General features: G+C 41.8%; 2 protein-coding genes across 4 annotated transcripts in view; both read right to left on the reverse strand.

The window, feature by feature from the left end:
* The window catches only part of LOC118391232 (phospholipase D2-like), a 31,990-nt gene extending 30,478 nt beyond the window's left edge, over nt 1–1,512 (reverse strand). Inside the window, exons 1-2 of one of the 3 annotated variants that reach the window (XM_052457951.1) lie at nt 1,071–1,333; nt 20–132 (exon numbers count right to left, since the gene is read on the reverse strand). The gene's annotated coding sequence lies outside the window, so the exon portion shown is untranslated. Of the gene's footprint in view, nt 1–19; nt 133–1,070; nt 1,334–1,353 lie in introns of those variants that run through there. The other 2 variants (XM_052457949.1, XM_052457950.1) reach the window with 2 other exon arrangements.
* Nucleotides 1,513–3,427: 1,915 nt separating this feature from the next.
* Nucleotides 3,428–15,307, reverse strand: chrne (cholinergic receptor, nicotinic, epsilon). Its single transcript, XM_035782410.2, has 11 exons — nt 14,749–15,307; nt 14,096–14,229; nt 11,421–11,465; nt 11,100–11,209; nt 10,644–10,903; nt 10,176–10,376; nt 9,601–9,715; nt 9,366–9,480; nt 8,938–9,145; nt 5,665–5,798; nt 3,428–5,414 (listed from the first exon to the last, which is right to left on the reverse strand). The coding sequence occupies exons 1-11, from the start codon at nt 14,828–14,830 to the stop codon at nt 5,247–5,249; spliced, it is 1,572 nt and encodes a 523-aa protein (XP_035638303.1). The 5' UTR covers nt 14,831–15,307; the 3' UTR covers nt 3,428–5,246.
* Between the last annotated feature and the right edge of the window lie 1,117 nt (nt 15,308–16,424).

A 16,424-nucleotide genomic window follows, 5' to 3' on the forward strand; every position in this document is an offset into this window, starting at 1 on the left:
ATGTGTTGGTGGTGTTTACCTGGTTTATCATCGACAGTGTGATACATAAGAAGGCTGGGACACAATGAGAGAAGAAGGGTGTGTGCAAATGCATGTGGGTTGAGGGATCCGATTGGCTGACAAGATTTGTTTCTTGGGCAACCAGGTTCCAGGTGGAACACAATCCAGAGAGGGGGGTGAGAGAGAGAGAGAGAGCGGGGGGAGAGAGAGAGAAGAGAGAGGGGAAAGGGGAGAGAGAGAGGGGGGGGAGAGAGAGAGAGAGAGAGAGAGAGAGGGGGGAGGGAGAGAGAGAGAGGGGGGGAGAGAGGGGGAGACAGGGGGAGAGAGGGAGAGAGAGAAAGAAAGAGAGAGTGAGAGAGAGGGGGGGAGAGAGAGAGAAAGAAAGAGAGAGCGAGAGAGAGAAAGCATTGGCAAAATGTGCACCACCGTCTCCTACAAGTCTCTTACTATGCAGAGTATCATTTCTAAAGAAAATATGTACTTTTTACCCATATATATTTTCCCTGACACCCAAAAGTACTAGTTACAATTCGAATGCTCAGGCAGGACAGCAAATGGTCCAATTCATACACACCTATCAATATAACGCGTTGTCATCCCTACTGCCTCTGATCTGGCAGACTCACTAAACACAAATACTGCAATTGTAAATTGTTAGAGTGTGCCCATGACTATAAATAAATAAAAACAATAACATGTTGGTGTCTGGTTTGCTTAATATAAGGAGTTTGATCTATAGCATTTACTTTTTCTTAAGTATGACACGTTTTGACACTGTACTTAAGTACTGGGTGACTTTCACTTGAGTCATTTTCTATTAAGGTACTGTATCTTTACTTTTACTCAAGTATGACAATTTAGTATTTTTCACACAACTGGTGGCTCCATAATTACTGTAAAACAACCAGTACTCCCATGGAACCAACAACTATGATCAGACAGATATTTGCTTCATTTATTACATCATAATCAACACTTTCTAAAAAGGTTCTATATTCTAGCTTGTTTGTCATTAAAATGACTGACTAGCTAGAAGATTTCCCCGCTTAAGCCATAATTCTTCATAGCACCTTTATAGCCTGTGGAAAGTTTTTGTCATAGCCTCCACCCATCCCAGTTTCACCATTGCAGTTACAGAGTTCCAAAACATTCCAGGGAAAAAACTAAAATCTTGGCATGCGAGCGTAGGAGCAGATTTGGCAATGTGAGACAATAATGAAGGGTCCGGTTGAAATGTCGCATAGGCCCTTTGTAGCTGGCCTATTTACGTGTTGTTTAAAACAATTTCTAAATCACCGTAGTTCCCTTTAAAAAGTTAGAGGGGGTAATTTGGCAGAGGCGTATGCTACTTACTAAAGCGTCACACAGAAAACATCTGAAAGATGATGGTCAAAATCCAAATAATTCCGTATTGTTGAATCAAAAAATCTATGAACTTCTATCGTTTTTCATTCTAGTTCCTCCGTCCTAGTACACTTAACAGTAGTTTTTTTAAGTAAAAGAGAAGAGGGAGACACGCCCGATACCGTAATCACTCTAAATGATGCACGCGTAAATGTTTCTTCTGGCTGCATGGTATGTTCATGCATTATTCATGAAATCATTCACCGAGACTAGATACTACTGTAGCATAATTAGTCATAAAGGAGTTTCAATATGATACAATAGCGCGCGATTAGTTGTCCGCATAAACATTGCATTATTGTATCAACAATGTATACATTTTCCTTACACATGACCTATCCATGATCACAGAAAATATTGCATTGTGGCTGGCATAGGAGACAGCAGCGCTCCTGTTGTAGCCAGGTTGTCGGTGATTGTCAGCACACAACATTCGCCTGCATTGCGATTCTTCTATTAAAGGTCCAATGCAGCCGTTCTTATCTCAATATCAAATTGTTTACTGTGATTGTTTTCTATTAACATGTTATAAAATAATAGATTAAAATACATTTTAAAAACTTCTTAGCAAAGAGCAATTTACCAAGCAATAATTGGTCTGAGTGGGGAGGGGAAAACTGAAAACTAGCTGGCAGAGAGGTATGACATTTGGAAATCTCTTTCTTATTGGTCTATTAGCAAATGTACCGCTTGGTGATGTCACCAGGCAGGCAAAAACTCTACCTCACCAAAACAGCTCTTTTCAAATAGCTCCTACACTAAAAGTGCATTATCATAATTATTTTTACAATTTTGCAGTATTATTCCAACCTCATAGTGTGGAAATATATATAAAACACGGGGAAATCATGTTTTTGACTGAACTAGGCCTTTAACATTTTGAAGTAACAACTACTTTTAACATAAAATCTTTGGGTGGAGACTGCAAATTAGGGTGAACCAGCAGACATTGTCCATCCATAGTGCTCACATGATGGTCAGTCATTCAAGGTCAGACGGACTGAGCACACCCTGTACACTCAGTGGAAGTAGTAAATAAAATGTGTTCAACCTGAAAATATTTTTTATCTCAGGTTACATTATTTTAATATTGTAAATACAAAAAACATGATCTTAAAGGTCTGTAGCCTATTCTTATGTCACTCAAAAGTTTCATAATTATAGTGGTGTGAAATGTCTCAGACTTGTAGAGCTTACCCCTATAGGCTAGCACCCATGTGTACTTTCACCATACACACTACACGCACGGATCAGAAACTGTATCCCATTAATATGCCTTAAGAACACCTTCATCTTCATTCCCAAAGGTTTTAATAATACTCTAGTGAAACAGAAAATGTAAACATTACAGTACTCGACAGTAGCAGACAAAATGATTCAATACAGCCTTACTTGCATGTGAGTTGTTGGTAAGGTCAGGGGTTGAATAAATATTTACTTTGCCTTTAATATTAAAACTACCTTCAAACTGTTGTGTTGTCTGGTAGGATGCCATGCTACTGCTCCATTTAATCCCTGGGAAAGCGGGGTTGTGCTTGGATTCCCATGTGATTTATTCCCTGGGAAAGCGGGGTTGTGCTTGGATTCCCATGTGATTTAATCCCTGGGAAAGCGGGGTTGTGCTTGGATTCCCATGTGATTTAATCCCTGGGAAAGCGGGGTTGTGCTTGGATTCCCATGTGATTTATTCCCTGGGAAAGCGGGGTTGTGCTTGGATTCCCATGTGATTTAATCCCTGGGAAAGCGGGGTTGTGCTTGGATTCCCATGTGATTTAATCCCTGGGAAAGCGGGGTTGTGCTTGGATTCCCATGTGATTTAATCCCTGGGAAAGCGGGGTTGTGCTTGGATTCCCATGTGATTCTAATCAAGACTTGGACTCAGACAAGCAGTGTTTTGGAGGTGGTCTGGAGCTACCTTAATCTTTAACATTGTCTGATATTTCAAAAGCATCTCAAACTGCCATTTCAAAATTGAATAGCCACATCTTGTATGTGCACCCTCTCTACAATGATCCCAACAGTCTTTCGATAAAACATTTATTAGATTTAATTATTACAGTATTAATAACATAAAATACTAATAACACTCATTATACAGTATTTGTTGTTGTCTAAAACAAGTACAACACAGTACTTTTAAGTAATGGTTTGAATCTCAAAAGTTTGTACTGACTCTATGTACCATCCAACACATCCTCTTAATACTAAAACTCAATATATTCAATGTCCATAATGTTAAACCATGCTGTATCACAACCGGCCGTGATTGGGAGTCCCATAAAGTGGCACACAATTGGCCCAGCGTTGTCTGGGTTTGGCCGGTGTAGGCCGTCATTGTATATAAGAATTTGTTCTTAACTGACATGCCTATTCGAATGCTCAGTTAAATAAAGGTTCAAATTAAAACATAAAAATACATTTAAAAATACACAAATTATTATATGCATTGTTGTTCATGATGATTACATAGATTTGATTTGTGTATGCTAACATTAGCAGCACAGGGGTGTTAATTGTGTAGGATTGTAATTGTATACAAAAACATAAATGGTATATTTACATAACATTTTAAAAATGAGGCACAAATTGGACAGAAAGGAAGGCAAGGCCTCTGTTTCTAACTTTTAATTAAGTCTCTGTGTCATTGTGTCATTCTTAGATATTAAACAGAACAAGTCACTTAACCATGTAAATGTACTGTGTGTAAATTAAAGTAACTAGTTAAATCAAATATTCTTACAGTATGTGGCCTTCTTACATTGCATTGTATCCATCAGTAAAGACCTGTGTCACATATACACTGAGTATACCAAACATTAGGAACACTTTCCTAATATTGAGTTGAACACCCCCCCTTTTGCACTCAGAACCGCCTCAATTCGTCCGGGCATGGACTCTACAAGGTGTTAAAAGCGTTCCACAGGGATCCTGGCCCATGTTGACTCCAATGGTTGCCACAGTTCTGTCAAGTTGTCTGGATGTCCTTTGGGTGGTGAACCATTCTTGATTTCTTGATACACATGGGAAACCGTTGAGCATTTAAAACCCAGCACTGTTGCAGTTCTTGACACAAACCAATGTGCCTGACACCTATTACCATACTCCTATTACCATACCATAAGTCACTTACATTTTTTTAAATTCACCTTCTGAATGGTACACACACACAATCCGTGTCTCAACTGTCTCAAGGCTTAAAAATACTACATTAACCTGTCTCCTCCCCTTCATCTACACTGATTGAAGTGGATTAACAAGTGGCATCAATAAGGGATCATAGCTTTCACCTGGATTCACCTGGTCAGTCTATATCATGGAAAGAGCATGTCTTTTGTGTGCTGAGTGCACCATACAGTGAGATACAAGAAAGACAAGAATTCCGCAGGGTATAGGTGATCTGCAGCGTCCTCCTAATGTGGTGTGTAAAGACTAAGGTATGAATAAGGTTGAAGGCTAAAACAGAGATCTAACTTTTTCATTTTGTTCTAACATAACAAAGCCCACAAAAGCCCACAGCAGACTTGTTGAATTAATTTCACAACTGCTTTGCCACTAACTGTTCGAGGTTTTTGGCACTTTCATGTCACAAAAAATAAAATGCACACATGTAAATCACACATAACAAGAAATGGTTCAGCTAAAACTCAAAACACAGTATGAAATATTTATCAAAAAGGATTACATCATATCAAGACGATACCATTTTCAGTCATCTACTGCTAAAAAGACAAATAAGTAAGTAAGAGAAAGAAGTGAATAAATCTTAGCTCTCAATGATATGAAGACGATGATGATGTGTCCTATAACCTGTGACCAGGTTAAGGGAGGGTGGCCCTGCCGCCCTAACTGGGGAGGTATCGTTTGTTTTCCCCAGGGAATGGAAAATCTGGGACAGAGTTGAAATGTCCCGTGAGGAAGATAGCGACCGTTCCGATGGAGAAGAGAGCCATGGCCACCCAGAAACAAACCTTGTCAATCATCTTCCCAATCAATACCCAGCTCTCCATTTCCTATGGGACAGTTAACAGTGAGTCAGAAGGGGGTAGAAGTGGGGAGATAATAACCCACAATGTTCTATCAGGATTTCTCAACTCTCAGCTCATCGTGGGCCATTATTCACAAAGTGTCTCAGAGTTTTAATCATAATTATTTATTTTATCACAAATAAATCTGGATTAGCACTCTTTGTGAACACGGCCTTGCACTGGCTGCATTCAGATGAAATTGACCTCTGATCCCCAGAGTAAAAGCAATACTTACTGATCCAATGTCATTTGCTTGCTTTGTGCTCTCAGTGATAAAGTTACAAGCATCCACACATTCCTTGATTTCAGGAGCAGCTTGGGCGAGGCTCTTGTACAGGCTGGCTGTGGTGCTCACATCAATCCCATCCACTAGAGAGTAGCAGAGACACATCAATACCATCCACTAGAGAGTAGCAGAGACACATCAATACCATCCACTAGAGAGTAGCAGAGTCACATCAATACCATCCACTAGAGAGTAGCAGAGACACATCAATACCATCCACTAGAGAGTAGCAGAGACACATCAATACCATCCACTAGAGAGTAGCAGAGTCACATCAATACCATCCACTAGAGGGTAGCAGAGACACATCAATACCATCCACTAGAGGGTAGCAGAGACACATCAATACCATCCACTAGAGGGTAGCAGAGACACATCAATACCATCCACTAGAGGGTAGCAGAGACACATCAATACCATCCACTAGAGAGTAGCAGAGACACATCAATACCGTCCACTAGAGAGTAGCAGAGACACATCAATACCATCCACTAGAGGGTAGCAGAGACACATCAATACCATCCACTAGAGGGTAGCAGAGACACATCAATACCATCCACTAGAGGGTAGCAGAGACACATCAATACCATCCACTAGAGAGTAGCAGTGACACATCAATATCATCCACTAGAGGGTAGCAGAGACACATCAATACCATCCACTAGAGAGTAGCAGAGACACATCAATACCATCCACTAGAGGGTAGCAGAGACACATCAATACCATCCACTAGAGGGTAGCAGTGACACATCAATACCATCCACTAGAGGGTAGCAGTGACACATCAATATCATCCACTAGAGGGTAGCAGAGACACATCAATTACCATCCACTAGAGGGTAGCAGAGACACATCAATACCATCCACTAGAGGGTAGCAGAGACACATCAATACCATCCACTAGAGGGTAGCAGAGACACATCAATATCATCCACCAGAGGGTATCAGAGTCACATCAATACCATCCACTAGAAGGTAGCAAAGACACATCAATATCATCCACTAGAGGGTAGCAGAGACACATTAATACCATCCACTAGAGAGTAGCAGAGACACATCAATACCATCCACTAGAGGGTAGCAGAGACACATCAATACCATCCACTAGAGGGTAGCAGAGACACATCAATACCATCCACTAGAGGGTAGCAGTGACACATCAATACCATCCACTAGAGGGTAGCAGTGACACATCAATATCATCCACTAGAGGGTAGCAGAGACACATCAATTACCATCCACTAGAGGGTAGCAGAGACACATCAATACCATCCACTAGAGGGTAGCAGAGACACATCAATACCATCCACTAGAGGGTAGCAGAGACACATCAATATCATCCACCAGAGGGTAGCAGAGACACATCAATACCATCCACTAGAGGGTAGCAGAGACACATCAATATCATCCACCAGAGGGTAGCAGAGACACATCAATACCATCCACTAGAGGGTAGCAGTGACACATCAATACCATCCACTAGAGGGTAGCAGTGACACATCAATATCATCCACTAGAGGGTAGCAGAGACACATCAATTACCATCCACTAGAGGGTAGCAGAGACACATCAATACCATCCACTAGAGGGTAGCAGAGACACATCAATATCATCCACCAGAGGGTAGCAGAGACACATCAATACCATCCACTAGAGGGTAGCAGAGACACATCAATACCATCCACTAGAAGGTAGCAGAGACACATCAATATCATCCACTAGAGGGTAGCAGAGACACATCAATACCATCCACTAGAGAGTAGCAGAGACACATCAATACCATCCACTAGAGGGTAGCAGAGACACATCAATACCATCCACTAGAGGGTAGCAGAGACACATCAATACCATCCACTAGAGGGTAGCAGAGACACATCAATATCATCCACTAGAGGGTAGCAGAGACACATCAATACCATCCACTAGAGGGTAGCAGAGACACATCAATACCATCCACTAGAGGGTAGCAGAGACACATCAATACCATCCACTAGAGGGTAGCAGAGACACATCAATATCATCCGCTAGTGTATCAGAGACACATACAGTTACCTAAAGGTACGCTGATGATGGACCACAGTGCTAATCTTTATCCCCTCTCCTTTTCCCATTGATTGTGATACATATTTATAATAGCAAATACAACCAAAATGCTTTTTAAAACCAATTCAAATTGAGCCAGACACATCTATTCAGAAAAGTGGCTTGCTGGATAATGCACATACATTCCACTCCATATTTATTTGGACAGTGAGGCTAAAACGGTTCATTTCGTTCTATACTCCATAATTTTGGATTTGAGATCAAATGTTTAATATGAGGCGATAGTACAGAATGTCACCTTTTATTTGTGGGTATTTTCATACATATCTGTTTTACCGTTTAGAAATTAAAGCACTTTACATATTTAGTCCCCCAATTTGAAGGTGTCATATTTGGACAAATTAATTTATAGTGTATTAATGTAGTCAAAGGTTTAGTATTTGTTCTCGTATTCTTAGCACACAATGACTACATCACGTTTGTCACTCTACAAACCTGTTGGATGCCTTTGCAATTTTTTTAGTTTTTGTTTAGGATTATCTTGTGCCCAATATAAATTAATGGTATACAATGCATTGTGTTATTGTGGAGTCACTTTTATTGTAAATAAGAATATAATATGTTTCTAAACACTTTTAGAATAATGTGGGTCCTACCTTGATTACAGAGAATCATTAATGAATCGTGAATAATGATACATGTGAAGAATTTACAGATGCACAAAGATCATACCCAAAACATGCTAACCTCTCACCATTACCAATAACAGGGGAGGTTAGCATTTTCGGGGGGTGATATTTATGCTTCTGTAATTTACTCACTCATCATTATTCACAATTCAACATAATCCAAAAACAAAATAAACTGCAAATATATGCAGCAAGTTTGTAGAGTCACATGCTTGATGTAGTCATTGCATGCTAGGGATATGGGACCAAATACTACACTTTTTACTACTTTAATTAATACACTATAAGTGCATTTTTCCAAATACATATGACACCTTCAGATGGGGTGACTAGATACATAAAATGTGTTCATTTCTAAATGGTACAACAGATACAGCATGTATGAAAATACCCTAAAATAAAAGGTGACATTCTGTACTGTCGCCTCAAATAAACATTCCCCCATGTGCTACCCTTCACTCCCTACCAGTATCTCTTTCCTTAATCTTACCAACGGATCGTGTGAGGCCATGCCTCTCTCTCTGTTTGTCAAACATCATCTCGCTGCGTGGTTGTTTTAGCACATACTCCTCCGCTCTCTGCATCAGGCCGAACGAGCTACGCCGTCGCTCCCTCACTCCATTCACCTCCGCCTCCGCCTCTCCATCATCCACCAGAGGGTCCATACCCAGGAATCGGGGGACAAGCTCCAGGAAGACCTGAACAGAGGAGAGGAACGGTGGAACAGGTATTAGTTTGGCAAGAAAAAAGTTTAATATTCGTTCTGATAAATTTGCATTTTATCATATCGTATTGTTTCTTAATACAGGCGACATTTACTTTGTCCATTCTATGTCTGTTTGGGCCAGTGTTACATGAGCCTTGACTTTGGTTTTGATTTCAACTTACCATGTTATTACACAGTTACTGTATACATACGTGTTTGATAGTGTGAGACATGGTGTGGGTGTTGGGACTGCGGAGGGAGATGTTGAGCACCACGATTTGGTTGGTGGCGATGAGTGTTGTCACAGACATGACAAAGATCAGGTACCTGGGAAGAGAAGAACAGACAGATGTGGATGGAGAGGGAATTGAGCTCTCTTCTGGTGTTACAGAAATACTGTATATGGAGGAAGGCAGTAAGCAAGAGACTGGAGAAATTCTTACTCACTTGCCAATGAGAGGGACATTGAGAGATGTCTCAGGGACCTTCTGAGCAATAAGAAAGAGGAAGACAGTCTGAGCCAGCAGGACAGAGATGGACACAGTCAACTTCTGTCCCCCAGCTGTGAAGGGGACAATGGAGAGTCAGAGGGGTACAGAAAGGAGTGCAGTGCTTTTCCCATCATCATCCTCATAGATGACAACAGGCATATTATACTGTACTCTAGCAATTCCAGACATAACATGAGAGTGCTCTAGTGTTTCCAAATGCTTCCAAGTGCTTTAGTTGGGATGCAGAAAACTATTGACGTTCTATCGCACAGGCTAACCGAGTCCAACTAAAGTCCAACAACATACAGTGCATTCTCTAGTTTGAAACTCAAAACCATTATATCTATGTTGGAGCATTTCTTAAATATAAATCATTTGAAATAATAGTCAATATACAAAGCAACACTAGTAACACTAGCGGACAACTGCTAACTTCAGTTGGGGATGGCATACTGCATCATCTTCCTGTTTCACTAACCCTAAGTTACACCCTTATACCACTGACCAATCAGCAGCAACGTTGCCACTGACCCTGTGCAGGTAGGAAGTAGGCCAGGACGACCAAGGAGGAGATAAGTGAGCAGGGCAGAATGATGTTGATGATGTAGAACAGAGGTTTCCTCTGGATGACCAGGTTGAAGGAGATCTCCTGGTACTCCAGGTCATCAGGAGTGTAGCGTGAGTTGATCAGCTTCCTGGCTGGCCGGTGCTTTATGGCCCACTCACCATTCTCTAACAGGTTGGAAACAAAGACACTGGGATGAGTAGAAACCATTTCATTAGGATTGGACCAGTTGACGGGTTGTGTCAGTTGTTTGCAGATAGGTGTAGGCCTACAGATTGATTTTGAGGAATTACAAAGTTTCATATACTGTATTTTGGTCACACATGCAGGACCAGAGTAGTAGTGGGAAACTATCAAGGTGGGGTAGTAGGTTTTGAAATAGAATTTATTCAAATCTATAAAAACAAAACATTGCAACATTAGTGTGTGTATACCAGTGAAGGCCTCAGGATCAATGTCCACCCACTCAATGGGCTGTTCAGTCTCCGTGTCAACAGCCAGCATGATTTCCAACTCATTTGCACTGTAAGTCTGGGACCTAAAGACTAAAGTGCAGTTCTGGTAGTCAAAGGGGAAGTAGGTGATTTCTATGGCACATGTGCTGCGGTAGATAGCTGGAGGCAGCCAGTACATGTAGCCACTGGAGTAGATTAACACATTGGCATAGTAGGCCACGTCAAACTTGCCATCAATGCTGCAGAGGAGGAGGGAGAGAGGAGAGGGAACGGAGGAGGGGAAGAGAGGAGGTGGAAGGAAAGGGTAGAGGGGGCGATGAAAAGAGTTCAAGAGTCTATTGGTCAAAACATAGCAGTGCCACAGAAGGGGGAAATCAGAATGAGGAAAAAGGAAAAAAGGAAAAAGAAGTTGAAAGCCCTCCTCTACTGACTCACTTGTTCTCAAGGACAATGTCAGGAAGCCACACTGTGTTGTAAGGCACACGGATAACCTCGATGCCAAAATACTCAGAGGTGTTCCAGGCCAGGCGAATATCATTCCATTGCTGTGGGAGGGAGCAAAGGGTGTAGGCAGAGTAGAGAGCGTGAGAGGATCAGAGGGAAATAAAGACACACAGCTAGAAATCAGGGAAAAGTAGGAGAAAATAAAAAAACAGAAATAATCTAGTCAAAGATGTATGCAGGAAACATGTTAAACTAATTAAGAAGATACAATATCAACAAAAAAAATTGGTTTACAATGAGAGAAACACTCACGATCTCAATCCAGACATTAGTCGTGAGAGTCTCTTCCTTTTCGTTCTGTAACAGAGGACATATATAATGGTCTGATGCAGACATTTGTCTACTTTATTTGGGTAGCCTACATAACCTTACAGGAATACATGTGGAGTGAGATTGTGAAAGGGTAGTTGGTAACTGTGGCAACTCTATGGGATTATGCTGGACAGTTTGATATGTGATAGTATTGTAGTGCACCTAGGGCTGTTGCGGCCACACTGTTGCCACCATACCAGCGGTCACAAGTCATGAAGGCAGTCAAATTCCACATTACCGTTTAGTCATGTTAATTAGGCTTCTCCAAGCTCTGATGCTGCTGATGGTCATTAGTAGCCTACCTAACTTACTAACTGCCTGGTACTCAGCACTCTATTGTTCCTCTAATCACTCTGACATCCATTCAAATGTAATCAAAAATATAATCAAACACGTCATGAGAGCCCATGAGCTCATGTTGCGCAACATTTATATAGGCTATGCAATTGCAGGAGAAAACACAGTGATGACCACTAATAAAAAGGATCCCATCAGCTTTCTATAGGCTGGGCCTACCATATTTATTTCTCAACTTTCCAACTACAGATGGCGCCGGGGAGGATAGCTGCTATTTTGTGGGCTCTTAACCAACCGTGCTTTTCTGTTCGTTTTTTGCATTTTTTGTAAAAAATTTTGTACATAATGCTGATGCTACCGTCTGTTATGACCGAAAAGAGATTCTGGAAATCAGAACAGCGATTACTCACCTTGAACTGGATGAAACATTTCTCTTTAATTAATCAGATGAAAGGGATTTACTCCAGACACCCGAACAGGCCCTCATCCCCGTCATTCGGAGGAGAAAGAGACTGAAAAGATATCGCGGAAAGAGATCGGGGGGCCTTGTGAGGATCCGGCGACGAGTGGCTAATCTGCCCTTGCCATCCATACTACTGGCCAACGTACAATCGCTGGAAAATAAATTGGACGAACTAAAAGCACAGATATCCTACCAAAAGGACATTAAAAACGGTAATATCTTATGTTTCACCAAGTCGTGGCTGAACGACGACATGAATAACATACAGCTGGCATTAAAGTGGCCGGGGACTTTAATGTAGGGAAACTTAAAACCCGTTTTACCTCATTTATATCAGCATGTTAAATGTGCAACCATAGGGGGAAAAACTCTAGACCACCTTTATTCCACATACAGAGATGCGTACAAAGCTCTTCCTCGAACTCAATTTGGCAAATCTGACCATAATTCCCTCCTCCTGATACCTGCTTACAAGCAAAAATTCAAACAGGAAGCACGAGTGACTCAGTCAGTAAAAAAGCGGTCAGATGAAGCAGATGCTAAACTATAGAACTGTTTTTCTAGCACAGACTGGAATATGTCCCGGTATTTTTTCAGATGGAATTGAGGAGTACACCACATCAGTCACTGGCTTCATCAATAAGTGCATCGATGACGTCATCCCCACAGTGATCGTATGTACATACCCCAACCAGAAGCCATGGATTACAGGCAAGATCCACACTGAGCTAAAGGGTAGAGCTGCCGCTTTCAAGGAGCGAGACTCTAACCCGGGCGCTTATAAGAAATCCCGCTATAACCTCCGACGAACCATTAAACAGGCAAACGGTCAATACAGGACTAAGATCTTTTCAAAATATCATTAGAGTCATGTTACATGGATTTATTGTTAAGGTGTAGGCTATATTACATGGATTTATTGTGAAGGTGTAGGCTATATTACATGGATTTATTGTGAAGGTGTAGGCTATATTACATAGATTTATGGTGAAGGTGTAGGCTATATTACATGGATTTATTGTGAAGGTGTAGGTTATATTACATGGATTTATTGTGAAGGTGTAGGTTATATTACATGGATTTATTGTGAAGGTGTAGGCTATATTACATGGATTTATTGTGAAGGTGTAGGCTATATTACATGGATTTATTGTGAAGGTGTAGGCTATATTACATGGATTTATTGTGAAGGTGTAGGCTATATTACATGGATTTATTGTGAAGGTGTAGGCTATATTACATGGATTTATTAGACTTTTTTAAAAATGTACACATTCCAACGGTTTGTGTGTGGAAGCCAGGAGATAATAAATGTGTTTTTGTTAATTCAAGGTCAATTACCGTGAGACCGACAGTTATTTGCTTGACAATCACTGGCTGACAAAAGCACAGGACTGTTTGGCAATATGTATGGAATGTTGTTGGGTTGCAGCAGGTGTGTAATATGTGTGTGTAATATGTTTGGTATGTGTTGTGTGTTGTTATATGGCATTGTTATGTTGCAGCAGTAAGTCAAGTCAAGTTTATTTGCATATGCACAGCAGAGGAGGCTGTTGGAAGTAGCGATAGGAGGACAGGCTCATCGTAATGGCTGGAATGGAATAAATGGAACAGAGTCAAACATGTGCTTTCCATATGTTTGATGTGTTCCATTCATTCCATTCTAGCCTTTACAATGTGCCCCTCCTATATCTCCTTCCACCAGCCTCCTCTGATGCACAGGATACACAAGGTAAGCAGGACAATGAAATGCTTGGTACAATGAAATTCTTATTGAGATGCATAATGTGTGTAATGTGTGTGTGTACTATGTGTTGTTGGCGTTATACTGCATCAGGTGTGGTCTGTCTCTCACCAGGGAGATGAGGTTGGTAAGGATCAGCTTGACCTGCACCTCCACCTTGTCAGTGGGGTGCGCCGCTGGACGGATGTTCTTGTTGTAGCCTCTGAACAGATCCCCAATCAGCTTAGACTCCTCATTACAACTCACTGCACAAGGCAGTGTGTGAGAGAGAGAGAGAGAGAGAGAGAGAGAGAGAGAGAGAGAGAGAGAGAGAGAGAGAGAGAGAGAGAGAGAGAGAGTGAGTGAGTGAGTGAGTAAGAGGACACAGCAGAGTGCCATGGCAATATATGATGAGATATGGGTGGAGTAAAACCCATAGGGACTGCAACACATAACACTTACCATTTCAAACGACCCATAACACTTAAAGTGCCAAATGACCTTAAATGGTCAGTGACCGATTGCTTTGCTAAAATCACCCATTGAACCCTTTTCAATTAACATGTTTGACATTTAGGCATGTCAACCCTAACACCAAAAGTTGTAACAATGTTTGTGAAAGTTTTTACAGCGCCTATAAAAACATGAACATGACATCTGCCTCACAGGAACAATAATAACAAGCCCATAGAAACACCAAAACAACAGTCGCAGACACCGAGAGGTGCCATTGCCAAGAGACTTGATCCTGGCCATGAGAAGAAATCATCAATATACGCACTTACCTGGTATTGTCACACCCCAGAGTAGGCCTGCAGTTGCAATCAAACACGTCCAAAAGGAGTGCCTTGCCATCGCAAAGTTCATTGCTCTTTACGCACAGTTCCAGATTTGAGTGAAGTACAAATTCAAAGAAAGAGAAAGCGAGAGGTTATTTCCGAATGGCTCGTCGTCTCGCTCCTCCAGCTGTCGCTACCCTTGGCTCGGGTTACACACCAACCGGGAAGCGCTAAACTCGGTCTTAAAGTCACACTCGGGTCGTTCATAATAATAATCATTATCATTATTCTATGGGGTAGTTATGACAATACTCCGATTATGAAGGGGACCTTTTCTGCTTGATATGTCAGCGGGTTTCAAACTAGTAATAGCCCACAATGTTCTGAATGTGGGATGGAATGGGATAGTGTCCATTTAACAAAGTAGCCTATCTCTGTTTTACAAATATTGCATCTAGAGGCCCAATATGCCTAGACCACAGCTGACCACTTCGACAACGTGTGTGTGTGCGTGTGCGTGTGTGTGTCGACGCTACTGGTAAGCAAGGTGAACAGGTGACGGGGATCCAGTTTGGAAGCCGTTCCATTGCACTGCCCCCACTCTCTACCCGGGGAGGGTATAAATAAATAGTGTCTATGCTGCGCTCCTTGCAGTTTGCACTGCGGGGCTCTGGTGAAACGGGAACAATCTCTGGGGGATTGGATTGGAGTGGGGTGGGGTGGGGTGATTTTGTCACGATGACGGCTGGTTATAGACGACAGATAGGACGGGGTCCCGTGAAGATGAATCATGTACTTGGGCATGTGTGTGTGTGTGTGTGTGTGTGTGTGTGTGTGTGTGTGTGTGTGTGTGTGTGTGTGTGTGTGTGTGTGTGTGTGTGTGTGTGTGTGTGTGGAGACGCCGGATGCGCCTGTTACATTTCGTTGAGTGACTAAACACCAGCCAGTGGCAGCAGTCAAGAGGTAAGAATCCAACCATCAGCATATCAGCATACAATTGTCGTTGGTATTTGATAACGACGTCAACCAACATTAATTAACATTTCCATTGAATAAATAAAATGAAGGTCTAATGAACATTTATTGTCCATACCGGGCAATAAAATTTGATCGTGCAGCTGGCTGGATGTTAAGAAAATGTTGATGAAGTTGTCTATGTTAAACAACAAGACAACAAGACAATTGAATGAATTCCGCCGTGTGCGAAGTGCCTCTAAAAATACATGAGTGAAACGGAGATGCGCTCCTTTGAGGTAACCGGGACCTCTGACCTCTGTATCTCCGAGACCGATACGTATCTCACGTCGCAGAGTTCACAAATTCAAGCCACAGAGCAGGACACATGTCCCACATAACATAGACTATTATCACACCCCATCTCTCTCTCTCTCGTGCGCTCACACACACACACACACACACACACACACACACACACACACACACACACACACACACACACACACACACACACACACACACACACACACACACACACACACACACACACACACACACACACACCACATCAACACTTAAGACTTATCTCAATTGGTGTCTTCGGCTAAGTAGTCTTCACATGACCCACCCCTCCTTCCTCACATCCTTCGCTAATGAATGCCCTTGCTTTCACTTTTCTCTCCACCAACAAATGCACAATTATGCCTCCCCCATCCTCTCCTTAG

This window comes from Oncorhynchus keta, chromosome 12 (assembly GCF_023373465.1).
Source record: "Oncorhynchus keta strain PuntledgeMale-10-30-2019 chromosome 12, Oket_V2, whole genome shotgun sequence".
Lineage (NCBI taxonomy): Eukaryota > Metazoa > Chordata > Actinopteri > Salmoniformes > Salmonidae > Oncorhynchus > Oncorhynchus keta.